The sequence below is a fragment of the Chinchilla lanigera genome, unplaced genomic scaffold (assembly GCF_000276665.1).
Source record: "Chinchilla lanigera isolate Chin_1 unplaced genomic scaffold, ChiLan1.0 scaffold00077, whole genome shotgun sequence".
NCBI classification, from domain to species: Eukaryota; Metazoa; Chordata; class Mammalia; order Rodentia; family Chinchillidae; genus Chinchilla; species Chinchilla lanigera.
Genome location: NW_004955478.1, coordinates 6,535,062 through 6,561,270, shown reverse-complemented (window position 1 = coordinate 6,561,270; position 26,209 = coordinate 6,535,062). Strand labels below are relative to the sequence as shown.

The 26,209-nt window shown below is 43.9% G+C and overlaps 1 protein-coding gene and 1 long non-coding RNA gene across 3 annotated transcripts; one reads left to right on the top strand and one right to left on the bottom strand.

Moving 5' to 3' along the window:
- Positions 1-99: 99 nt before the first annotated feature.
- On the bottom strand, positions 100-3,055 carry LOC102010581. 2 transcript variants are annotated; one of them, XR_001230864.1, is made up of 3 exons: positions 2,881-3,055; positions 811-1,119; positions 100-360 (listed from the first exon to the last, which is right to left on the bottom strand). It is a non-coding gene; the product is annotated as an uncharacterized LOC102010581 (long non-coding RNA). The 2 variants fall into 2 exon arrangements; XR_263703.2 differs by having other exon boundaries at positions 864-1,119; positions 2,881-3,051.
- Positions 3,056-3,114: 59 nt separating this feature from the next.
- Positions 3,115-25,064, top strand: Psmd12 (proteasome 26S subunit, non-ATPase 12). Its single transcript, XM_005402153.2, has 11 exons — positions 3,115-3,321; positions 9,617-9,676; positions 9,769-9,897; positions 14,253-14,360; positions 15,415-15,519; positions 17,491-17,640; positions 17,739-17,873; positions 18,839-18,951; positions 21,187-21,361; positions 23,430-23,507; positions 24,509-25,064. The coding sequence occupies exons 1-11, from the start codon at positions 3,214-3,216 to the stop codon at positions 24,716-24,718; spliced, it is 1,371 nt and encodes a 456-aa protein (XP_005402210.1). The 5' UTR covers positions 3,115-3,213; the 3' UTR covers positions 24,719-25,064.
- The last annotated feature ends 1,145 nt before the right edge of the window (positions 25,065-26,209 follow it).

Below are 26,209 nucleotides of genomic sequence, written 5' to 3'. Positions count from 1 at the left end.
CTTGGGTGTGATGTATGCATGGCCAATAAGCTGAATGTGCCAGAGGGGAGCAGGGGGCAAGAGCCAAAAAATCTACACATCAGGAAAAGAAAACCGGAATAAATATCTTAATACCAAATTTATTGAGATACCGTGTGATTAATACAAGTTACCTTTGGCTTCTACAATTACAAGAGGTGCTCAGGGTGGAGGCCATTAACTTCCAGACATTTATTAGTACGGCGAACGGCTGCTTGGGTGACCTTGGTCTTTCAGCTGCTGCACATGTGTTTTCAGGGTCTTCTCTAAGGGCCGGCAGTAGAGTGGGTTTTCTGTGATATACGACATCCTCTATGGTCCCCCATATGACAGTAACACAACCTGTTGAATAAACATCATACCATTTTTTTCCTGAAGTATATATTTGGCTCACTCTCTCATAATAATTAATATATGGACACATCATTTTCAATAATGAGTAACATGCTATTTCCACTGTTTCTTTTTTGTTTTTCCCAAGCAAATTCCTGTTCTAGTCAGCATTTCTCTTTTTTTTGAGACAAGATTTTTCTATGTAGTTCAGGCTGGCCTTGAACTCACTATGTAGTCCAAGGTGGCCTCAAACTCCCAGGGATCCTCCTGCCTCAGCTTTCTGAGTGCCAGTGTCACAGGTAGACGCCACCATGCCCAATTCTGTCAACTTATAGCTACACTGGTCCTCCAATGCCAATTTTTTTCTGAAACTTTTTTTTCCCACAAAGCTACAAATTTAATCTTAGACTCACTTAAAAAGACTTGACAGAGTGCCTGTCTGTAACACAGTATCCTCACCTACTTTCCCTATTGTTCACGCTTGCACTGAGGGCCTTCTTTATCTACTTAACTTTAACTTCTTGCCTGCTTGTATTTCAGTTTGCTTTTATCTTGTAACCTCCAGGCCCAAGGAGGAAGGGCTTCCGTTGGCTTTGGGAGCCATCCAGAATTTTCTCCATCTCTTTGCCCCTTTCTTGGATCTCCTCTCTTTCTCCGTGAGTTCTGTGCACCATACGGCTGCCTTCTACGTCACTCTGTTCTGACGTTTTGTCTTTTCAAACTCTTCACCCAAAATTTAAACTTCTGGATGCATTTGCCAACGAATTGCTGCCAGAATATAAAAGGAGCATGTTAGTCCACCGTACAGTAACAACGCAGGTGCCCGAGTGTGTCTCAGAAACGTGTAGGGGAATTTAGGGTTGTCACGATCACTGAGGGACAGAGGGAGATACTGACCTGTAATTGATTTGCTAGACAGCCTGTAATCCAGGAAGCCAACAGGTTTTTTGCGGCTTTTTTTAGGATTTTGTGACAGGGTTTTACTGTGTATCCCACCTAAACCCGAATTTGCTCTGTAGCCCAGGATGGTTCCAAATTCACGATCCTCCTGCCGCAGCCTCTCAAGGGCTGGGATTACAGGCATGTACCACCGTACCTGGTTTTCCATCAGTTTTCAATGTCCTACTGACATGTCTAAGGTTCCAACTAACTCAATTTTACATATGCTAAGCTATAGTTTAGTTTTAATATAAACTAAAATTTCTAAGAATTCTTGGTGAAAAACAATGGAAGATTATGTTTGTTTGTTTGAGACATGGTCTTGCTATGTAGTCCAAGCTGGCCCCAAACTCCTAGTGATCCTTCTGCCTCAGCCTCCCAAGTGCTGGGATTACAGGCATGCACCCCCACATCTGGCTATATTTTTATGTTTGATAGAGTCAGAGAACCCTGTCCAAACTTTTATGGCACTCTGTAAAAACCAAACTGCCAACAGTAAGTCCTCATGACGCTTGAGCACCAGGAGAGCTCACCTGCTGCAGCTGTAGTTTTTATATTTGTGGTTCTGCATATAAATAGCTAGATGATTACTTTGTGTGTGTGTGTGTGTGTGTGTGTGTGATGCTGGAGACTGAACCACATCTTTGTATCAAGTGTTCTACTATTAAGTTACTAATTTACATCCCTAGCTCCTGTGCATATTCTACTGCAGACATGCCTTAGCCTTTATATTTTGAAATATTTATTATTTTGCTGTTCCAAAATTTGTTTCTTCTTTGAATTACAGCTAAAATATTACCCTGTTGTTCTTATAGATGGGTCATGATATCCGTGTTTTTCAGGCTGGAAGTGGTGCCCCAAATTCCAGTAATGCCAGCCCTTTGAAGACTGAGACAGGAGGATCCCCACAAATTCCAGGCCAGCCTGGGCTGCAGAGGGAGTTCAAGTCCAGCCTGAACTACACAGTGAGACCCTGTGTCAAAAAAAAAAATCTGTGATTTTCATTATAGGACAACAAAAGGTCTATTCAAGATACATAAAGTAATGTTGCCAAAAGTAAATTAAGAGCCATTAATGTAACAAAACACTCTAAGACGAAGACTTTCCCTCCGTTTTCCAGGCTACTGCCGATCATATGACCACGCCATACAAAAGCCTCATTCCCATTTTCAAAGAGCACAAGCTTTTTTAGGGACGCAAGCTGTTCTATAGGTTCACAGAGGGTGCAGATGACAACAAATAAGACGTGTGCCGTCCTTAGGAATGGAAACCGTCTCACACAGGTGATCTGCTTCTGGGTTTACAAGAGTATTACACGGCTAACAAATAAAATGCCTCCCGATGATTCTTCTGAGGACACAGTGGACTACAGTAAAAACGGAAACAAAAAAGCACACCGCTTGTTCTATTACGGATCCACTGCTGCATCTTCTCTTATAGGCGATCGGAAATCACAGAGGTTAAACCACCAAGACTCTCAAAGATAAAAACCTTACAACTTTTTTTCATCAGGGTCTGTTTCAGCCTCCTCTTGGAAATACATCAGAAAACCAAGAAGTTAAATGACTGCGCACGGTTCTGAGGTATCACCTTTCCAAGCAAGAGTACAAGAATACACAGCATGTCCTATCACGCTCGCTTCTCCCCACTCGGCAGATGGAAAGTCCAAGGTAACGAAGGTCATCCTCAGACGCGGGCAGCAACAGCAAGGATCACGCCGCCTACGTACCGCATCCCCATCCCGCCCCGCCCCCTAGGGCTGCCCGCGGCGGTGCCTGACTGGAGGCCCACGCAGGGGTCCTCGCGGGGTCCTTCCTGCGGGCTCCCGGCGCACTGCCTGAGTGGGCGCGCGGGCGGCTTCCGGTGTGAGTGACGAGTGGTGGCCGAAGTAGGGGGACAGCAGGGGACGCTCGGGCAGGGACGATGGCGGACGGCGGTTCGGAGCGGGCTGATGGGCGCATCGTCAAGATGGAGGTGGACTACAGCGCCACGGTGGATCAGCGCCTGCCCGAGTGCGAGAAGCTGGCCAAGGTGAGGGGAGGCCGGCCGGCTGTTGGCGGGCGCCAGCGGCTGAGTCACGGCGCTGCGCCCGCTTAGGCCTCAGGGGGCCTGCGTGCTGGAGCGCGCACCCCGCGCCGCCCGCCGGCCTGCGGATGCCCGAAGCGGGGACCCCGCGGCGGCTCGGCCGGCGAGGCTGCGCAGCCCGGCGCGTGCGGCTCTTCCCGGCCCCGCTCCGGGACGGACAGCCGCTGCCTCCCCGTGGGCGCTGGGGGCCCCCTTTCCGTGTCTGCCTTTCTCGGGTGCCGTTGGACATGCAGTAGTTTCCCGGGGGTTACGGCCGCTTCAGCCTCCGGGCCCGATCGCTGTGGCCTGAGCCGGTTCCGTCGTTACATCGATCGTGAATCGCGGCGGCGCGCCTGGTCCCCGGCCGGGAGCCGCCGCAGGACAGGGAGCGCGGGCCCGAAGGGCGGTGCACGGGACGCTGTAGTCGTCGTGCGGGGCGGGCAGCCGGGCGAGCGCGAGGTGCTGCTGGAGCACCGAAGGACGGGCGCTGCTCGTTGCTTCGTGCTGAGAAGCTGGCGCTTGTGTTGGGTTTTAATCCGAAGTGGTAGGGTTGGGATGGGAAGGCGTTATTCCCAGAGGCAGAAGCACCGGAGGAAGGACGGGCAGGGCGCTGAAGTGCAGAATAACCTCCTTGAGTTAGTAAGCACCCCCGCTGTATGATCACCGCGGAGGAACATGTGGTTGTTCACTTGGGGCGCCGGCATCCGAACCCAGGGCCTTGGGTGTGCCGGGCAGATGCTTTGCTCTTGAGCTGCACCCTCCACCCCTCTAAGGTGCAGCAGAAACTAAACTGGGCCCAGACATTTTGACACTGCGTGCTGTGTGTCGGGCAACTTAGCGTATCATTTTACACAGAAAGAAACCGAGACTCAGAACGACTTGCACAGGGTTACAGTTAGGAATACCTAGAATGCAGGTTTCGTAGCTGGATGTGCCTCGTTAGGGTGTGGGGTCCCGGCTAAAGCGCCTCTGTCACGGGCTGTTGCTCCAGGGAGGGTTACACTCGGGCCTCATTAACTTCCTAGATCAATTCAGCCACAAACTTGTGTTACTATACACCTGGTTCGCGTTTGCTGAGAGTGTTTTTCTTCTTTAAAGATCGTACTACTGTGTAGTAAGTTAATAGGGGAGAGGAGTGTCGAGTGATGTATCACCTTCACTTCTTAGAAGGAAACCTTTTTAATGTTGAGAGGAGTTCTTACGAAGTTGCCGAGGCTGCCTAGATCTTGTCATCCTTCTGCCTCATGCACCCAGAGTCCTGGTATGATAGGCCTGTGCCACCCAGCCTAGCTGAAACCTTTTTTTTTTTTTTTTTTTTTCATTTATTTTATAGAGATGGATTTCTTTCTTTCTTCGTTCATTTTTGGAGACAGGGTCTCCCTTTGCACTTCTGGCTGGACTTGACTTGGGCAGCAATCCCACTACCTCAGCCTCCCGAATGCTAGGATTACTGGCATGCACCACCATGCCTGGCTTTGAGGGAAACTTTTTAAATACTTTCATTTTTTTTTTTTTTTTTTTTTTTTTTGGTACTGGAAATCGAACTCACGACCTTTCGCTTGTCCGGCAGGCGCTGTGCCGCTGACCTAAATCCCCAGCCCCTTAAATACTTTCCTTTAAAAAAAAAAAAAAAAAGATTTTAATGGGCATTTACAAAAACATGATGTAGAAAGGTAGAAACATGATGGTTGTAGACAGATGATGAAATTTCCTTTAGATGGTAAAATTGATACACCTGGTTTTCTTAGGTTTAGAATATTTACTGAGAGGGAGCCATAAAACCGTCTGGGGGCAGCTAGTGTTAAGTAGCATTGTCAGTTTCATAAGGTTGCAGATGCCTGCAGTGTCATGCAGGTAGCGATAGCCAGTACTGATTGTGTCGTCTCTGTGTACTAGGGACTCTACTAAGCGCTTATATGAACTGGGTCATTTGCTCTCCCCTCTGTCCTATGCAACAAATACCACTATTTTTATGTTACAGACAAGGAAAGTGAGGCTAGGGGAAGTTGAGTCATATGCCCCAGATTCCCATTACCAGGGACTGGTAATGCGGAAGAGTCAGATTGGAACCAGGCTCACTTATTCTAGAGCTTGTGCTGTGAGCCAGGTGGAGTAAGAGCCTGAACGCCTGAGCACCTACCTAGGGGAAGAAATGGTTCTCCACCTCTAGTTAGTCTGTACCAGCTGAGGGTGAAGATGAGCTTTGTCAGCGCTGCTAATTTGAGAGAAATTTCACGATGTGAATTTTTGTGTGAAATACCTTAATACTTAGAAACTGGACTCTAATCTGTCTTAGGGTACTCTTTGAGGCAGTGTGGTGTGGATCAAACAAAACACACCTGTAGGACAGTCAGCCCTCAACTTCCACTTTGTAATTAATAGGACTATAGTGTCCATGAAGAAGAAACAAATTATTTGCTTAAAGAACTACAACTGTGCCTAGAATTGAAATCTAGGAGGAAAACAAACGTTGTATACCATTTTCTTCACTGTTGATACATAGTCAGTGCTAGACACCTCAGGAAGTGTCAAGTAGCTTACAGACCAGTAAGGAAGAAAGCTGTCACTGCTGCAGTTCCAGTGATCAGAGGTGTGGCATTTATTTAGAACATTGTTACAATGTTAATACAGTTGAAAAGATCTGCACACTCAAATGCCAGGTGCCTTTCCCTGTTAACTGAATAATGTCTTTAAAGCAAAGAATGTTAGACAAAATGAAAGGTATTTGGCTTCCTGTTTTTTGTTTTAAGTCAGTGTGCTAGCTAAGCAAAGCCTGTGTGTGGAATTTTGGGTTTTTTTGTGGGTGTTTTCATGGTGGAGAGAAAGAGTGCTAGGAAATGAGAGGATACACTGTTCTCCCCTGCTGCACACAGGTTCACCGTTTCCAACTTTTAGATTAAGTCGCTGTCTTCCAGTCCTGGTTAATTTTTTAAATGCTGTGTTTCTCCGTTTTGCACTTTGCTCACCTTACTACGTTTTACCGGCTGGGTTCTCTATTATGCTCACTTCTCTGAAGAGAAAGATTGAGGGTCAGAGCAGGGTAAGTTTTATGCACAGGGTAACGCGGCAGTAGAGCTGAGTTGGCCCAAACACTCTGGCTGCAGGGTCTGTATTTTTAGCTGTTTCGTTCTTTCGCCTCTGTGATTGGTGTGTGAGGCCTGATGCCAGCATGATGTGGCAATAAAAGCAGTACTGGTTCCTGAGACAGTTGTCTTTTCCCCTGGTGTTGTGTTGATGACATAAAAACTGATTTAAAGGGGGCTTTCCTGAACTGTAAACATAATGTGTGTAGCCCTTCTTAATACATAGAAGGGTTTCCGAAAATCCAGCCCAGCTCCTCATGCTGAGCCCCATCACTAGCCGTAATCTCACTTTTTGGTTATGCTCTAAATCTGAAGGCTACTTACATTCTTTTTTAATTTGTTTTTTTCAGTGTGTGTGTGTGTGTGTGTGTTTCCTTATACTGGGAATTGAACTCAGGATCTTCCCGCTGAGCTATATACCTAGCTCATTTTTAAATTTTGAGACAAGGTTGTCCTAAATTGCTAAACTGCCCCGGCTCAGCTCAGCTTGAACTTGTGCTCCTCCTGCCTCAACCTCCCTGGGTTAAATCCCAGAGAGCTGGGGTGATAGCCCTGTGCTACCAGATCTGGCTGCTACTTATATTCTTAAACTGAATGCTATATTTTTTGTTCTCCTTTCTCCTAATGTCTTCATTACTATTTTCCCCTTTTTTGCAGTAGTAGAGATGAACTGAGAGCCTTGTGCATGCTTAGCAAGTGCTCTACCATGGACTGCATCTCCAGATCTTTTTAATGTTGAGACAGACTCGATAAATTACTCAGGTTGGCCTGGAGCTCGCTGAGATCCTCTTGCCTCAGCTTGTGGAGTAGCTGGGATTATAGAGCTGTGTCACCACTCCAGGCTGTTACCACATCTCCTGTCTCCTGCAGTTTCTTCTCAAGGTCAATATTAACAATAAAGAGGAGATGAAATGTAAAAAGTTTACTTATTGTTAACAACTTGAATAGAAGATCATTTTTAAAAGTAGGCTATATAGAAGTATTGGATTTGGTTTGTATTAGTGGTTAACTTTTTATTAACCTTTTTCTTGTTTATGTTATTTAATGAATTAATAGACTGGGTCCCTTTAGGACGTAAAGGAGGCAAACAGACTTACAAGTACCAAACATCTATTGAAGTTGGGCAATCGCAGGTAACTTAGCTCATTACAAAGGTGATTTTAATGAGAACAGTGAGTCACAGAGCTCACATGTTCCAACGAACTTGTTTTGGATTGCTGCAGCCATCTTGTTCCCTCTGGGTGGAAGGGCAGCAGCCAGGAGGTGGGACTTCAGGGACTGTGGATAGACAGGAAGGTGGGAGATGTTTAGAATAGGACTTAGTGTGGAAGACAGGTATCCCTGAAGTAGCACTAGCTTTCCTGTCCTTGTTGTGGCAGTGAGAGTCAAGAATTGCAGGCCATTAAGACCAGCTAACTAGCTCAGGTCAGCGTCCATCCCGTCGGCACATACCTGTACTGTGTGCAAGTTGGTATAAGGGAAGCAGTCATTAGACAAAGATCCAGCCTTAAGGGAACGGACAGACCACTTGGTAAGATGTGCTGTGTCGGAGTGCCTGCAGCAGCAGCATTTCCCGCTGCTCCGTGTGCTGCAGCAGCGCTGACCTGTGGTGAGCAAGACAGACACGCGCAGTCCTTTTTCTTAGAGATGATGCGTGCTGGTGAGATAACAGAAATAAGCACCGACACAGTACAGGGTGGGGAAATCGCAGGGTGCAGAGTGCGTGGGGCTGAGTGTTGAAGAAGGTGCGAAGTGACTGCGGATTTTAGAGCGTTAGCCAAGAGCACAGTCCCTGGCTCTGCAGGAGCCCGACCCCCCATGGAGGGGTACACTTCTTCAGGACTCAGGCTTCTGGATGAGCGTATCATTTATTCAGCTGCACTTAAGGGGTCACGGTCACTTGATCACAGTAACTACAGATGTGACAGGAGATGTCTATCCTTGTAAACAAACAATATATTGCAGTGTAACATTTTGAACTTTTCAAGATATGTAAGCCCTTCCCCTCTGGAGATCACTTAGATGAAGCAAAAGGCATGGTGTGCACTGCTACAGGAAGGGGGTAACCGCGGACCCCAGAGAGCCCTGAGATCCAGTTGTGGGGCTGGCTTCTGTGAGTGAGCAGGTCTCTTGAGCTGTTTGGTCCTCAGTCTTTTTAATTTTAAGACGAGGTGTGGAATTAAATAATCTCTGCTAGTTTTTTCTAGTTCTAACATTTTTTGCTCTTTTATGCTTTATTACTCTTCAGTTTAGGAAAATGTAGGTTTGTTCATTGCTCCTTTCTTCTGTTGAATGTTTAGCCAGAGTTTGTTGTATACTTAAATCCATAGCATATTCATTCAGAACTGGTACAAGTTCAGACAGTGATTATACAGTATATATGCAAAGCTACATAGAAGTAACAGGTTAGGGCAGTGACGGTGAACCCACAGCACGCATGCCGCCGCGGGCTCTTTGTATCACTAAAAGCTCTGAGCATAAGTATGCACAAAACCAGCACAAAAAGAGAAAGAAAAGACATAGTTTAAAAATTACCTTGGAGCCAGGTGTGGTGGCACACGCCTGTAATCGCAGCACTGGGGAGGCTGAAGCAAGACGATTGCCTCAAGTTTGAGGCCAGCCTGGGCTACATGGTGAATCCAAGGCCAGCCTGAACTACAAAGTGAGACCCTGTCTCAAAAAACAAAACAGAACAAAACAAAACAAAGCAACTTGTTACGGTGACTTGCAAAGAAAAGTATGTTTTCCTATTTTGTATTCTTCAGGGTTGCTGGGACTGCCAGTTAGTCTCTATGCTGAACAACAGCAGCAGCGGATACCACGCTGGCTTGGTAAACTAGAATCCGAAACGAGGCCGGGGTGCTCTGTTCCCGGCGACACGTCATGTCGTCACACGTTCAACTTTTCTTAGTGTTTTCTTTCTCATGTCTTAGGAGAAAAGTTTGTGGGCCCCCGAGGGGGAGCCACTGACGCCAGGCAGCTGTGAGAGAAGCCAACGTTATCATGGACTGCAGAGAAACAAGAGTGGTTCCGGGCAGGCTTTTTCTTCTAGAATAGTCTCCAGTTCATGATTTTACCTTTTCTGTGTCAGAAACATTTGTTAGATTAGTGATTTGGTTTCTGTTGGTTTCTGTTGGTGGTGGTATTTTTTCATTGTTCCTCTTTATCTTTTGTTTTAGGAAGGAAGACTTCAAGAAGTCATTGAAACCCTTCTCTCTTTAGAAAAACAGACGCGTACTGTGAGTAAATTGCACCCTGAAACTCAGTTAGCCCTGGTTTTCTTGGAGGTATTTTTATTTGACTGACTCTGCCTACGTTTTCATTCTTACAGGCTTCAGATATGGTGTCAACGTCCCGGATATTAGTTGCGGTAGTGAAGATGTGCTATGAGGCGAAAGAGTGGGATTTACTTAATGAAAATATTATGCTCTTGTCGAAAAGGCGGAGTCAGTTAAAACAAGTGAGTTCGCGATGGCATGAAAAGCAGATATATTTGCGCTTCAGTAAGGACTTTCAGAAACCATGTTTTTAGAAAATTTTTATGAACCTGTTGGAAATTTATTAAATCAACATTATAATATTCTAGAGGGTATATTGAAATTCTTCCCATTTTCTCATGATACAGTTATTTTCATTTCTGGTTTTTGTCTTTATATTTTTGTGTATGTTTATAAAATGGTACTTAGAGTGTCCATGCAGCTTTGTTCTATTTCCGTACTTTTCCTTGACTATGTTTTTAAAATTTTCAATAGTTCTGTTATAATCTATTAAGTTCACTACTTTAGTAATCTCAGTCACTACTCCAATTTATTTGAAGCCATATATAGACAGATTACTTTCACTACTCATTTTAAGATTATGTGTGTTCTTTTAGTGTTTTTGTCAAATTGGATTTTTTAAACTGTTTACTGATTCTCTTGCATAAAATATATTTTAGCAATTGTCTTTAGAAGTAGTTTCATTTTTGTGTGTGTATATATATAGCCCATCTTTTTTTTGTTTGGTTTGGTTTGGTTTTATTTTTATTTTGTTTTTTGATACAGGGTCTTGCTATGTAGCTCAGGTTTGGTTTGGTTTTATTTTTATTTTGTTTTTTGATACAGGGTCTTGCTATGTAGCTCAGGTTGGCTTGGAACCGTGTAGCCCAAGCTGGCCTCAAATCCCCAGTGATCCTCCTGCCTCAGCCTCCTGAGTGCTGGGATTATAGGAATGGGCCCCTGGCTTCTGTAGCTCACCTTTAAAATGCCATTTCCCCAAGTAGCTTCTGGGTTCTTATTTTTCAGCTTTAATTAGTTAAGATAATGATACTGTAAAAGAGGTGGTAATGGAACCAGAAATAGATATAAAAGTGGACCCTTGACTTATGAACTCAGCTCGCTCCCGAGGGCTGGTTGTGACTCAAGTTGTCCGCTGAAGGCTCAGCTCCTCTACACAGCCGTCAGAGTCCCTGTCCTGTGTACAGGCGGACCTCAGTATCCTCAGAGACACCTTGGCCCAGGACTCCTCAATTGTGTGGTTCACAGGAGAGGACGCTGTAATGTTCCTTCCAGAGCTCTTCAAGGGTTAACTCTGTATCTGAGACCACCTGGAGGCACAGGCAGCTGGCACTCGGGTCATAAGTCAAGACTCTGGTTGTAAGTTAAAACTAAAATTCCCGTCATAACCCAAGCTGTTCATGTGTCAGGCCAGTCGTAACTCGAAGGTGCACTGTAGAAGGTCCTTTGTGTGTGTGTGTGTGTGTGTGTCTTTTTGAGACAGGGTCTCGCTATGCAGCTAGCTCACTTTGTAGCCCAGGCTGGTGTCGAACTTGCAACGATCCTCCTGTCTCAGCCTCCCAAGTGCTGAGATTATAGGCATGTGCAATCACACCCAGCAGGCGGGTCTTTTCTAAGGACCTAATTTTTTATTTGTTATACTGCTGCTAGGTTGAGCATAATATTAAAGTACATTACATTTTTTATTGTAAAAATCATTACTGTAATTATTAAATTATAGAAAGATTTATATATATTTATACATCTATAAAATGTATAATAAAATTTTTATTTTTTTTAAGGTAAGTCTACATGTATATAAAATATAGTGTTAAGGGGTAAGGATGTAGTTCAGTGGTGGAACACTTGCCTAGCATGTGTGAAGCCCTGGATTCAACCCCCAGCTCCATCAAAAAAAAAAAGGCAATGTCAATAGTTAGCAAGGAAGATTGTCCTGGTGCTTTACACCTGTAATTCCACCTACTTGGGAGGCTGAGGCAGGAAGATTGCAAGTTCAAGGCCAACCTAGGCAACTTAGTGAGAACATTTCAAAATACAAAGAAAATAAAAGAGTCAGGAATGTAGTTTGCTGTTCCTTGGGTACAAGTCCTGGAACAGTTTGGGGGGGGGGGAAGTGCATGGATTTAATTGAGGTTTTTAATATATGTGAATGTTAAATTCATTAATGCCTTTTGGTACTTGGTCAATTATTAGATAAAATCTTTGGTTTTTAAGAGACTTGCTCCTTAAGGGACAGTTTTGTTTTGTTTAGTGTTCGGTTTTGTTTTGCTTTTTGAAACAGGGTCTGGTTATGTAGTTCAAAATGGCCTTGAACTCACTCTGTAGCCCCGGCTGGCCTCCTGCCTCAGCCTCCCAAGTGCTGGGATTATAGGGATGCACCAGCACGCCCAGCTTTAAGGGATGGTTTTGAAAGGACTACGGACTTAGAATTCTTTCTAAGTCCGTAGCCCTTTCAAAGCATCCTGGGTTATAGTAAGCTAAACATGTTTTATGTAGTACAGTATTAGGACAGTCCAAAACAGGTTTCCTAAAATACAGTTTTCATTTCAGAGTGTCATAGAAGTCAGAGCTACTGGGGGATTATTTACTATAGCAGTTACTATTTTCTTAGAGAAACGTTAATCTCTGTGTTCTTGGAATGTGAAGAAGTGTAGGTTCTTGCCTTCAAGTAGCTTGTAGTTTAGTGAAGAGTCTAAATCATGAATAATCACAGTACACTTTTTGTTGGTTTGTTCGAGCTAAGGCTTTTTTCTGAGTTTGTAATAGTTATAAAATGGTCTTCATGTAGGATGTCAGAGCACACTTCTAATATGTACCCTTTAGGTTGAGGTTTTAAAATTACACCCTGCATTGGGCGGTATGTGGTAAATCAGGGGAGAGCAGTGAAAGCACGGAGTTGGGAGAGAAGGAAGGAGAGCGTCCGGTGAGGGGCACGCAGGGACTCAGTGGGAAAGGATCGGCGTCCCGCCAGCCAGCGACTGGTGACCCCAGAACTGGGGCCGGGCTGCTCTTTGCTTTTTGCGTGACTTTTAGAGTTATCACATTAGGTGCGCTTTTAGAAGTCATTATTACAGTGCATTTTAGAGGGATTATGTGTTTCTCTGAAATACTGGATGTCTCAAATCCATGCACTAAACCCTTAGCTCTAGCCACACATGATGGGGTGTATTTGTAGTTCCAGCTACTTGAAAGGCTGAGGCAGGAAGGTTGCTTGAGCTTGGGAATTTGAGGCCAGCCTGAGGGATGTAGTAGCTTTGTAGTCAGAGAAAAATACACACATGTGGGCATGCACTGGTATATGAATGTACCTTCCAAACCTCTTAGCTTTCGGGAGCCCCTGAGTCTCTGAGTCACCCATTTTTCAGATAGTTAGACTTGTTACCTGAGCTACTTCAAGGTTAAATGTTTTTAATAGGAATCTTTCCAAGGTAACTCTCCTTACTCTTCTGCTATCTTACGTTGTACTAAATGTAATTTAACATTGATGATTCAGGGTGCTAATGATCATTATGGGTGGTTATGATATGTTATTTAAAATCTGCATTAGCGCTGGGGATATAGCTCAGCGGCACAGTGCCTGCCTTGCAAGCACAAGGTCGTTAGTTCAGTTCCCGGTACCAAAAAAAAAATTAAAGTCTACATTAAAGGGTGGCAAATGGCGCAGGAAAGACCAAATCTCACTTGCTACCTATTTTTGTAAGTAAACTAATTGAAGCACACAGCCGTTAGTGTGTTGTCTCTGTCAGCTTTTGAGTCGTAAATGCTCAGTTGGGTATTTGTCCCCGAGACTCGTACGGTGCCCAGAGTCCAGAGCAGTTACTTGGTATACACGAGCAAGGTTTGCGGGCCCTGCTTGCGGCCCTCGGGCCTTGATCGTGAGGGGTCAGAGCGGCAGGGCGTGCGGCCCAGCCTTCTCCTGTTCCTTACGAGGAGACTGGAGAGAGGGGGATCTCTGACCTTCCTGCCGTGTGTTCCTGAGTGTGGCTGTGGGTGACTGGCTCCTCCCCACCCGCAGGATGGAGGGTGGAACTGTTCCACCTTTTGCCTCTGCCACAGACTCCTGTCTGCCCTGACAGTATCCAGTGGTCATGGCTCCAGTCACTGGAATTCTGCTCTTCTTTTCTCTTTTTCCATTAATCTAACATTCTTCCGTGTTTTTTTGCTTGGCTATGTTTGCATCCGGGCTTTTCCTGGTTTGTATTGATTTGTTCCTGGATGTTCAGTACTTTACAGCTATCACAGAGCTTGAGGTGCTTTGATGTTCTTCTGTGTTTTAGTGTCTGGAGTCACTTAGGAAGACCAGTTTCTTGTTTGTTTGGTTTTGTTAGGGGGTTGGTGTCTTGAGACAGGGTCTTGCTATGTAGTTTAGGCTGGCCTTGCACTCACAGCGATCCTCCTGCCTCAGCCTTGTGAGTGCTGGGATTAGAAGTATGCCCCAGCATGGCAGCTAGGAAGACCAGATTTGACCATAGCCCTTTCCTCAGAATGCCTTTTTGTCCTGTATGAGGAATTTGTTTATGACTAGATTTTAATATTTTAGGCTGTTGCAAAAATGGTTCAACAGTGCTGTACTTACGTTGAGGAAATCACAGACCTCCCAGTCAAACTGCGGTTGATTGACACACTACGGATGGTTACAGAAGGAAAGGTGAGTTTCTGTGGGCGTGACACACAGTGGTAAGTCCCCCCGTATCTGCACTCAGAAGTATTGGTGCATTTAAGCATTTTGTACAAGTATGGCACGTGTGTGTGTTCATTTTAATTTTCAAAGCCAAGGCCCACCACACAGTGGCCTGGGAATGTTTCTTTTTTACAAGAAGACTTGCACAAAACTGTCCTCACGTCATCTCTGTACATCCTTGCTGTTATCTTCCTGTATGTACGGGAATATAGTGAGGCCGTCATCTCATAAAAAGAAAAGACGACAATTTAGAAACACATGGTGTATTCAGGGGACTGTGTAAGTGGTACGTACAATACTAGGTTTCTTGAGATGTGGGAAGGGACTGCTGCCGAGCGTGAAAACAACTTCCCTGGAGCCGCGGTGGCGAGCCTGTGCCCGGGGGCTGTCATTGCTCCAGACTCTTTAGGTTATGGTTATACTGCTCGTGTTTATTTGTTGGAAATGATAAATCTGTTAACCTTACTTATAGCTACAAAAATACTAGCAAATTTAATACCTCAGCAAGATCCAAAAGTAAAGCAGTCCTATATTTAGGGGTGAATTGGGCTGGGGTGTGTTGGTCCATGGTAGGACACATGCTTAGCAAGCATAAGGCCCTGAGCTTAATTCCAGAAATCCCCACACGCACACCCCATGAAGCAGATTTCAGGCAGCGGTTGAGGTGTAGGTATGGTATTGAACGGCGTGTCCTCTTTGTGTGTTACTTTTCAAATAATTCTTTTCAAGCTGCTTTCCGTTTGCTGTGCACTTAACCATGCACATAGCCTGTGCTCATGTGATTTGTCAAGCGTAGTAATTTCATGTTGAGGGTCTTAAAGCTAAAGAGTGTACATAATATTTTATAGAGATTTCCTTTACAGTGATGGCTCTGTGAAATACAAAACATAACTGTGTGTGGGAGATACAGTGCACACTCGCAGTAAGATACACGCCCTTCTACCTAGTTTGAGTAGTTCCGTTCTTTTAAATTCTACACATTTTGGCAGGACCTTTGATAATGTTTTTGTCTGATTTGTAGATTTATGTTGAAATTGAGCGAGCTCGACTGACTAAAACATTAGCAACCATAAAAGAACAAAATGGCGACGTCAAAGAAGCAGCCTCCATCTTACAGGAGTTGCAGGTAGGGCGCCGTTGGCGTTTGTAGAACTGTCTTGAGTCCGCAGTATTGTTTGGTGGAAATAGTTTATTTTGGCCCCTCATCCCTTTGTGCTGAACCACCAAGAGTAAGAGTGCAACGGGGTGTGGGGTCATTGAGGCCCCTCGAAGTTGTGTACTCACAGATTAGGTAAGCTTAAATGCTAACAAGGTTTTGAGGCCGGGCGTGGTGGCACATGCCTGTAATCCCAGCACTCAGGAGGCTGAGGCAGGAGGATCATTGTGAGTTCAAGACCAGCCTGGGCTACAGGGTGAGCTCAAGGCCAGTCTGAACTGCATAGAGAGACCCTGTCTCAAAAAGACAAAAATAAATAAATAAATAAATAAATAAGGTTTTGAATAAAAGATCAATAGATCTGTCTTAAGATGGTGCAATTATTTGAACGTTTGAATTCTGCTTGCTTATACATTGTTAATTACTGGCTTCATGCGTAATGAATATTTGATTGCTGGTGAGTTTCTAGACCAAATTGATTTAGCAATGAAAAATTGCCAGAGTCGGTGTAGCTCAGTGCTGGAGCTCTCGCCTGGCGCACAGGGCTCTGTGTTGGATTCCTAGCGCTGCAAAAAAGAAAAGAAATCTAGCTACTGATGACAAAGTGTGAGTCTGTTTGGATACTAATTCAGTATTAAAAAGATATGAAGCTATTGGAGACCTACTAGATACATGGTAATACAAGGAATTTTTTACATAAGATGGTTTTTTAAATTATGTTTTAGAGCTATCTACTGAAATATTTACATGGGATATGTTAAGATTTGTTTCAGAGGAGTTGACATATGGAAAACAAGTGAAGATGTATAAATGAAGATGGTTCATTTTGTGTGCATATAGTTTTCCTAAATAAAAAGTTACTGGGATGCCAGGCATGGTGGCACATGCCCGTAATCACAACACTTGGGAGGCTGAGGCAGGAGGATCACCACAAGTTTGGGGCCAGCCTGAATTACAGAGAGACCTTGCCTTAAAAAAAAAAAAAAAAAAATTACAGAAAAACTGGGTACAGTGGTGCATACCTGTAACCTTAGGTACTCAGGAATCTGAGACAGGAGGGTTGCAAGTTTGAGGCCAGCCTGAGCAAGAAACCTGCTTCAAACTAGAAACAAAAATGGGCTGAGGATATAGTTCAGAGTTGAGTTGTTGGGCTGGGGATGTAGCTCAGTGGCATAGCGCTTGCCTGCCAAGCACAAGGCCCTGAGTTCGAGTCTCAGTACCAAAAAAAAAAACAAACCAGACGGAGTTCAGTTGTTACCTGGCTTGAGCAAGATGCTTGTTTAATCCTCTGTACTGAGGGGGGAAAACATTAGAGAAGCTGGTGAACAACTTTCATTCTGCTTTGTAAATGTATCATCCTGGATTTTATAAATCTGTTTATAATACACGTATACCTAATGCTAGAATTGTTTTTCACCGGGCACTACAGCACATGCCTATAATCCCAGCACTTGGAAGTTTGGGGCAGGAGGATCCCTGTGAGTTCAAGGCCAGTCTGAACTACATAGCAAGACCCTGTCTCAAACAAAACAAACAAAGAACTTTTTTATGGTGGTTAATGTGATACATTCTCTACATTGTATTTGTGTACATTTGATATTGCTGTACATTTTATATTAGGTGTCATGTCAGCCTTGTTACCTGCATTTAAAAAGATCAGAGCTTTTTTATATTATGGTTTTGGCCATAATGTAAATTAAAAGCCTGTGATTTTTTTCCCGTATTAATCATTAGGAAAAAACAAAGCCACGTGGGATGTAATAACATACCCATTAGAAAGGTTAAAATGAAAAAACAATACAACCGCTAGTAGCGATGTGAAGCAGGACTCAGATACGCTGTTGAGAACACAGAACGGTGTGGCCACTCTGGGAAGCGGTTTGGTAGTTTCTTAAAAATTAGTAAGCATTCTCAACTTACCTGAGGAATTAATCGTGCTAGGTGGAAACCTACGGGTCAATGGAAAAGAAGGAGCGCGTGGAGTTCATCTTGGAGCAGATGCGGCTGTGCCTGGCTGTGAAGGATTACATCCGGACGCAGATCATCAGCAAGAAGATTAACACCAAGTTTTTCCAGGAAGAAAACACAGAGGTGAGTGCGTATCCGACTGCGTGTTTACTGTGAAAGTGTTTGAATAAAGCCCACAAACCCCACTTCCTTTTACTGTTGTTTTTGTTTGTTTGTTTCAGAAATTAAAGTTGAAATACTATAATCTAATGATCCAGCTGGACCAGCATGAAGGGTCCTATCTGTCTATTTGTAAACACTACCGAGCAATATACGATACTCCGTGTATACAGGCAGAAAGTGAAAAGTGGCAACAGGTAAAATGATGTCCTCAGAATTCACATGGTGTTTGAAATTCTGGGCAGATGTATGATGTCCCTTTTGGTCCATCGTGTTGATACCTGCTCTACCCTTACTTACTGTGTTGGACTAATTGGGGTGAGCATTTAAAGCATGTATCACTTTTGACGAACTGAAGGGTTCGTGTTTAACATAGGTACGGTAATTCAGACTCAGCATTACTTTGGAAAACTTTCTCTTTTCACCAAACCTCTTTTAAAGAGCTTGTATGTATATTCACATTTATGCTACTAACTTATTATAAGAACTGCTCCTTTATTCACTTGTCAAAATGAATCTTTAAAAATGCCAGTGAAGGTAATAATTCAGGGGCTGGGGAGTTAGCTCAGCAGCACAGCTCCTGCTTGGCAAGCGCAATGTCATGAGTTCGATTCCCGGTACCGAAAGAAAAACAAAAATAAAACAAAAACATAAAAAAAAAAAGTAATAATTCAAATATTTATTATAATAGTTTTATGAAAGTTAAATATTACAGAAAAGACAGTGAAAAGGCACCCCTATAAGATTTTCCTCCTTGGGGCTGGGGATTTAGCTCAGCGGCACAGCGCCTGCCTGGCAAACACGAGGTCATGAGTTCGATTCCCAGTACCAGAAAAAAAAAACTAAAAAAAACCAGATTTTCCTCCTAAAACTTTTTGAGTACAAAATTAACAAGTAATAGGCCAGGTGTGATAGCATATGTCTCTAATCCCAGCACACAGGAGGCTGAGGCAGGAGGGTTGCTGTGAGTTCAGTGGTAGCCTGGGCCATATAGTGAGTTCAAGGCCAGGCTGAACTGCACAGTGAGACCCTGTCCTCAAAAATTTTAAAAAACATTTTAAAATTCATATATACAATCATTCCACATTTTTTTAGTTCTTGCCAAAATTTCCATTACATTTCTAATACTGCATGTAACGTATTGTGTTTACAACTTTTTCAGGCTCTGAAAAGTGTGGTTCTCTATGTTATCCTGGCTCCGTTTGACAATGAACAGTCAGACTTGGTTCACCGAATAAGTGGTGACAAGAAGTTAGAAGAAATTCCCAAGTACAAGTAAGTGGCCTTGTGATTAGCATACTGTTCTCAATAGACAAACTTGTTTAAAAAATATATTCTTACCAGTACATGCTTGCCGTACATAATGATTACATTCCTGGTGAGGAGCTGGTACATGTGCATAACACATCTGTCTCAGTTACTCTTCTCTCATTACTGAGACAAAATACCCGACACCCAGAATTAAGGAAGGAAAGGTTTGGAGGAGCAGTGGCAGGCAGCCTCTTTCCCTCCCTTACACTGTATGCAAACTCCCCGCCCCAGGGCGTGTATAGCACTCACAGCCATAATCCCAACACGGGACCATGGATCAGTCATAAACTCGAGAAGCCCGCCCCATGGCTGCGTGAGGCTTTGGTGGGTCACCCAGACACAAACCGTAACAATGTCTTAGTTCTTTTTACTCTCCCCCCCCTCCCCCATTCCCTCCATCTCTTGATCCTTCCCTTTTGCAAAAGATGACCTCCCTGAGAAACAGCATTTTGGAAGAAAATTAGTTCACCTCAGTACACACTTCTTTATTGACTACCGATAGACTATAGCAGAAAACAAAACTAAAGATAATAAAGTGGTGAGATGTTTTTCAGTATTGCATCAGAAATTAACTTACAGGTATAAAGAAAGATAAACTTGAGGCTTTTCTAGATAAATGGATACAACTGGAGACCATACTCATAAGTGAAATAAATCAAACCCACAAGTGTAAAACGTCTTGTCTCCCTCATGCAAGAAACTGAAAGAGTAAATAAAACCTGAAAGGTACAGTAGATACTGTGAAAGTGAAAGAAACTGCCCCAAAAGGAAAGAATAACGGATGGAGGAAAGGAGAAAAAAAAGAAGGGATATATATATATATAATAGCTAAGATAAGTGGCGCATGGTGGCACATGCCTGTAATCCCAGCACTCAGGAGGCTGAGGCAGGAGGATTGTTGTGAGTTTGAGACCAGCCTGGGCTACAAGGTGAGCTGAAGGCCAGCCTGAACTGCATAGCGAGACTCCTTCTCAAAAAGACCAAAAAAAACCCAAAAAACCAAAGTAGCTAAGATAATGCTACTACTAATTTCTGTTAGTTCATTAAAAGGAACAGTTAGTGTTTATATTGTTTGGTCAATCTTACATGCCTGTATCTGGTAATTTGAGCAACTACTTTGAAGACGACAATATGCAATATAATAATCACTATTAATTTCCTAGCATCTTGTTTTAAAATTCTGTATCATTTTTATTGTATTTTATTATTATCTTTAAAATAAAAAAATTAGTGAGATTATAACATTTTATTCTTTTTGTTTTTCTCTGGTACCAGGAATCGAACTCAAGACCTTGCGCTTGCCAGGCAGGCGCTGTGCTTCTGAGCTAAATCCCCAGCCCCATAACATTTCATTCTAAGCTATTTACTGAGTTTAATTTGCCTTTGGCTCATCATTTTATAAAGTTTTATCATTAAAGTGTGGGACTTGGTGATTTTTCAGAAATACATGCTTCTAAAAAAAAAGATACATATACTTCCAAAACCCTGTTGTCTGTAAAACAGATGTGCTCCGTTGTGGGCATGACGGGCCTTTACTTTTCCAGAGTTGCCTTTGTTTTATGTGTTCATTAGTATGCGCACAGTTGCCCAGAGCCTGAGGGACGCAGTGCAGGGGAGAGCAGGGCGGGCCTGCGGGAAGGGGGGGCTGGTAGCATGGGCCGCAGTCACATTCTCGTTCCACACGAAAACGTATAAAAGAGTCTGATTTTATTTTTTCGCTTGCTGATACGCGTGCTGAGAGTCTCTTACTGAAGTGCTTGGGATCAGAAGTGTTTTCGGTTTCAGATTTTGAAATATTTTGTGTACATAATTGATCACTAAGGATGGAGCCCAAGTCTCAACACAGAATTCGTTTTTTATGTACCTCGCGCACGTAGCCTGAGGATAGGTTCCTGTGGTGTGCTTTATAACCCTTACCCACGAAACACAGTGTGTGCACTGTGGAAAAGCACCACCGTCGTTGCTGGCTGAGTCTCCGCGCTTCCAGCGAGCAGCCAGGCCCGGCTTGTCAGTCTGACGACAGCCCACCTTCAGAGGCGCGAAGTCAGGGCAGAGACTGCCACTCGCGGCATCATAGCAGGGCTCAAAAAGTTTCAGATTTGGAAGCATTTTGGATTTTTGGACTAAGGAGGCTAAGCCTGTTTTAGATACTGCTTAATTCTTACCGGGCTGGTGTACTAAGTTTTGTGCTGTTCACAGGGACCTCTTAAAGCTTTTCACCACCATGGAGCTCATGCGCTGGTCCACGCTCGTTGAGGACTATGGGATGGAGTTACGGAAGGGCTCCCTCGAGAGCCCCGCCACGGACGTGTTTGCCTCCACGGAAGAAGGGGAAAAGAGGTGGAAGGACTTGAAGAACAGAGTTGTGGAACATGTAAGGGTTGGCCTGCTAGAAATGGCATTGTGTATCTTAATCTTTCGTGAGTTTACCTTTCTGGATCATCTTCAGATTAAACTTTGAGGGCCGGGGATGTGGCTCAGCGGCACAAGCACCTGCCTGGCAAGCGCAAGGTCCTGAGTTCGATTCCCAGTACCAAAAATAAAAAAATTAAACTTTGATAATTTTGAGCATAAACCATTTCTTAATTTAATTCAGCTTTTCTGCATTGCTGGGGGTTGAGCTCAGAGCCTTCACACTAAGCTGCTTTCCCACCCCACCCTTTTGTAAAACTTGGAGATCGCTTCCAGCCTGAGCTGAGCTGCGTCTTGCCGCCTTCCCGCGTTGGCCTTCTCAGTAGCTGCCGCAGACTTGTATTTTACAGGTTCGATAATCAGTGGTTCTTTTTGGATGTCATGTTTTTAATTCTCAAAAAAGTGTTCCTCAGTGCCCTCATTGGGGAATGTACATTTGCTGTTCAAATGTTCACTTGGTTTCCCAAAGCGTATCAGAATCTGTCTCAGCCATCTTGTCTTTTCCCCCCTAGTTTTGGCTTTTTATTTTTATTATTATTATTTTTTATTTTAACAAGTAGTTTATCATTTTTTGGCTTATTAGGAAAAATAACTACATTTTAGCATGTTTCCTTTTGGGAGGACCTCTCAAGAATACAAAATTCTGTAGTCTATAACCCAGAAGACAGGCCATGCACTGCAGCTACTTGGAAGCTGAGGCAGTTCAAGCCCAGCCTGGGCAGTGTAAGGACCCTGTCTCCAAAAATCAACAGAACGAAAAACCCCTAGAAAGCACTCCCTAAGAATGGGGTGAAGGAGTGTTTCGCTTCATTACTCACTCGCCATCTCGGAAATGGCTTGCATATCTTACACCTGAGCTTCGATCTCCTTAGCATCACCGTAACTGAATTATATCATTGGTTTATTCATGTAACCAATATTTCTTAGGCGCTTTCTGTGTAACAGATACTGTACAAAGTACTGGGGCGCATAGGAGAGCAAGACACGTTCCCTCCCTTCAAGATTAAAAATCATGGGGAAAGACGTTTATAAATAAAAAATATTAAGATATTACGGTACAGGTGTGCAGAGAGTCGAGTCGATTGGCTTTCCGTGGAAGAAGGGTCAGCCTGGAGGATGAAGGAATTGAGGAGGGTGACACTCAGAGGATGCAGCTGGGCGTGGTGGCACACGCCTGTAATCCCAGCTCTCGGGAGGCTGAGGCAGGAGGATTGTTGCAAGTTCGAGGCCAGCCTGAGCTACAAAGTGAGTTCACGGCCAGCCTGAACTGCATAGGGCGACCCTGTCTCAAAAAGACAAAAAAAACCCCAAAAACCTAATAGTAGAAGGGAGTCTCTATTTCTAATTTCACTATTCCCACTGGAAATTAGGTTTAATTTCAAGTTACCGATTTTTTTTTTTTTTCAAGTTACCATTAAATGAGAAGGATGTAGGTTCTAGTTTATGTATCAGTGTATGTGTGCATGTATAAATTGTGAGTGTGTGTGTGTGTGTATTTTGAGTTTTAGCCTTTAAAACAATTGTGTCAGCTGGGTGTCGTGACGTACACCTGTGATCCCAGCACTTGAGAGGCTGAGGCAGGATATTGAGTTCAAGACCAGCCTGCCTGCATACCAAGTTTGAGATCACTCCTCACTCTGTACTGAGACCTTGCTCAAACCCGTGAATAAATAGAAACTTTTGCTTATTGCACTCAGCAGAAATACTTGACTATGTACTTAAAGAACTTTGTTACGTCCTCATAATAATTGAGAAATAACTACAGAAGTCAGTTATCTCTCAGTGTTTAGGCTTGCTTTTGAAATTTAGAACCAGACTGGGGCTAGAGCTCAGTGGCACAGCACCTGCCTGGCAAGCGCAAGGTCCTGAGTTCAATTCCTGATACCAAAAAAGGAAATTCAGAACCAGCTTCATTCTAGCGGTGGGCGGGGTCTGACATTGTAAGTGAACTTATTTGGACCTGAAAAGGACTGGACCTTCAGTCTTACTGACGGCTCCTATGTGCCCCCCGCCCTCTGTCCTGTCCCCAGAACATTAGAATAATGGCCAAGTACTACACTCGGATCACAATGAAGAGGATGGCGCAGCTTCTGGACCTGTCCGTTGATGTAAGTACTGAACATCGTTGTCTGGGTGATTTGTAACCATTCTTTTGAATATCAGTCAACTTGTAAAAGTTGAGTAGAAAAAATTTTATTATTTAAGTTTAGGTGATAGTGTTCCAAACTAGCTTGAGTACCAAAACATAACCTAAATAATAAGTTAGTAGTATTTACAGCAGGTGAAGTCCTCGTTAGGAGTTGGGGTTGTGTCTCAGTGGCCTGGACTCAGTCCCCAGTCCGCCCCCAGCCTTTTACTTAAGGGTTAGTTTTATGTTGATGAACGTGAAGTTCAGAGTGTGTACATCATCAGGGTGCTTAGGTTCCCACAGAGAGAAATTTCGCGGGGCAGACTCGGCCGCGGTCCCCCTGCAGAGGGCTTGTCCGAGGAGCCCTGCGGCCAGGCTTGCATTCACACTGACCCAGCGCAGTGTGCAGAGATGGAGGAGTTAGCTGTGTGTGGTCATGGCTTAAGCGGCTTGCTTTCATCAAAAGTTGTTGTCACGGTTTACCCTGAAAAGAAAAGTCGTGCAAGCAGGAGTTAAAGGCTTGATCCTTGCGTGCTTCATTAGCTCTCACTTGTGGGTTACAGCACCCAGCTCCTTGGGAGTAAGGTGTTGCCTCCCTGGCTATGCAGCTGCGAGCTGGCGTAGAGGACGTTCTAACCCAGCACTCGTGGGAACGCGATCAGTACCCAGTACGCAGCGCCTCTCGCCAGGGGAGGCTTGCCAAGGGAGCCGGCCGCTCGCCGATGGGGCCCGCTGCGTCCCCAGCACGGCCAGAGGCGATGTCGGCTCGGCCCTGACCCTGAGGAGGTCCCGGTGCGTTCGCTGCTTAGACTGTCGTGCAGTAAGTGCCTTAGTTACATGCGTGCATCGTCACTAGGGTCAGCACTTGTTCTTCATCGTGAATCTTAGCCCTTCATATTTTGAAGAGTTTAAAAAATGCTTAGGATTTATTTATTCTCTGTACCGATTCTCTCTTAGTCCAGTTTGTCTTGTCTCTTGCAGGAGTCAGAGGCTTTTCTGTCGAATCTAGTAGTTAACAAGACCATCTTCGCTAAAGTTGACAGGTTGGCGGGAATTATCAACTTCCAGAGACCCAAGGATCCGAATAACTTATTGAATGACTGGTCTCAGAAATTGAACTCGCTGATGTCTCTGGTTAACAAAACCACGCACCTCATAGCCAAAGAGGAGATGATACATAATCTACAATGAGGGTCTTACTGCTTTTAAAGAGGAGAGAAAATAGGAAGTCATTAAAAAAAAAAAAAGACTGTTATCGTGGTGTATATGTTGTTTTGTTTGTTCCGATTCTCTGCTCTTTTGTCTAAGATTTTAAAATAGTGGCTGTGTCAGGCTGCCTTTGACCATTCCGTTCCCAAGTTCCATTATTAACCCTGTACTTGCAGTTGGTGCAGAGGTAATGTTTCTACCATCTCAGTGCGCACAGTGTGTCATAACTCACCCGAGTGTGTTTTCCTGTCGTCTGAAAACTTCTAACTATTTGTTTTCATCAACTAACAACCGCCTAATAAAAGCAGTATATGTGGATTCACCTTCACACGGCACCCGGCCACCTGATTTTTAAACCAGTTGTCATGAAGCTGTCGACGACGTAGTAGAATGCAAAAGCAGCGGAGGACACACAAGAACCTTTGGGGTAGGGTTGTGATTGGTACTTCGAGTAGTGGGGCAGAAGGTCTCTAGATAGAATGCATATGGAACGGTCTGCTAAGTCATGGACATTTTCGGCAGGGTGGGGTTTTGTCTTTTTGAGACAGGGTCTCGCTATGCGGTTCAGGCTGGCCTTGAGCTCACTGCGTAGCCCAGCCTGGCCTTGAACGGACGGCAGTCCTGCTGCAGCTCCCTGAGGGCGGGGTTAGTCAAACTGTGTTCACTCGCAGTAGTTTGGTTACTTTATCCTCCCTTCCTTGACTTAACCAATTGTTTAATGAAATCAAGTGACATTGTGCTAGCGCAGTCCGCTCTGTGTGGAGGTAATGACTCTCGTTTTGGCTGTTCTCTCGTCGTCGTCACTACCTTTTTTTGGTTTTTTTTTGTTTTGGTTTTGGTTTTGGTTTTTTGAGACAGGGTCTTACAATGTAATCCAGGCTGGCTTTGAACTCTCTGTGTATCCCCGGCTGTCTTCAAACTTGTGGCAGTTCTGCCTCAGCCTCCCAAGTACTGAGATTACAGGTGTGCGCCACCGCATCCAGCTATACTACTGGTTTTGAAAGTTGTTTTTATAAGACTTCTTTGAGGCTTCTGTTTGTAGGTTTAATTATATCATTAATATTTCTAATTCATTTTCTCACTACAGCAGCTGGAATTCTATTATATGATTTTTGATAACCTAGTATTTTTTAATGCTTAAAAAAATGACAGAATGGGGCCGGGGATATAGCTCAGTGGCACAAGTGCCTGCCTGGCAAGCGCAAGGTCCTGAGTTCAATTCCTGGTGTAAAAAAAAAAAAATGACAGACTTCAGGCCACCCTCATTAAATGAAAGAATCTTCCTTTTTTAAAATAGAATTAAAAACAAAATAGTTTTAGTGTCAAAAACATCTGAGATCAGTTAGTAGGAGTAAATTTAAGTTTTTTGAATTTGGTTTATTTCATAGAAAATAGAAAAATGAAGCAATGTTAGAAAGTTATTTAAAATGCTGTTTAAATGAAAGTGAGATTTTTTTTTTTTTTTTTTTTTTT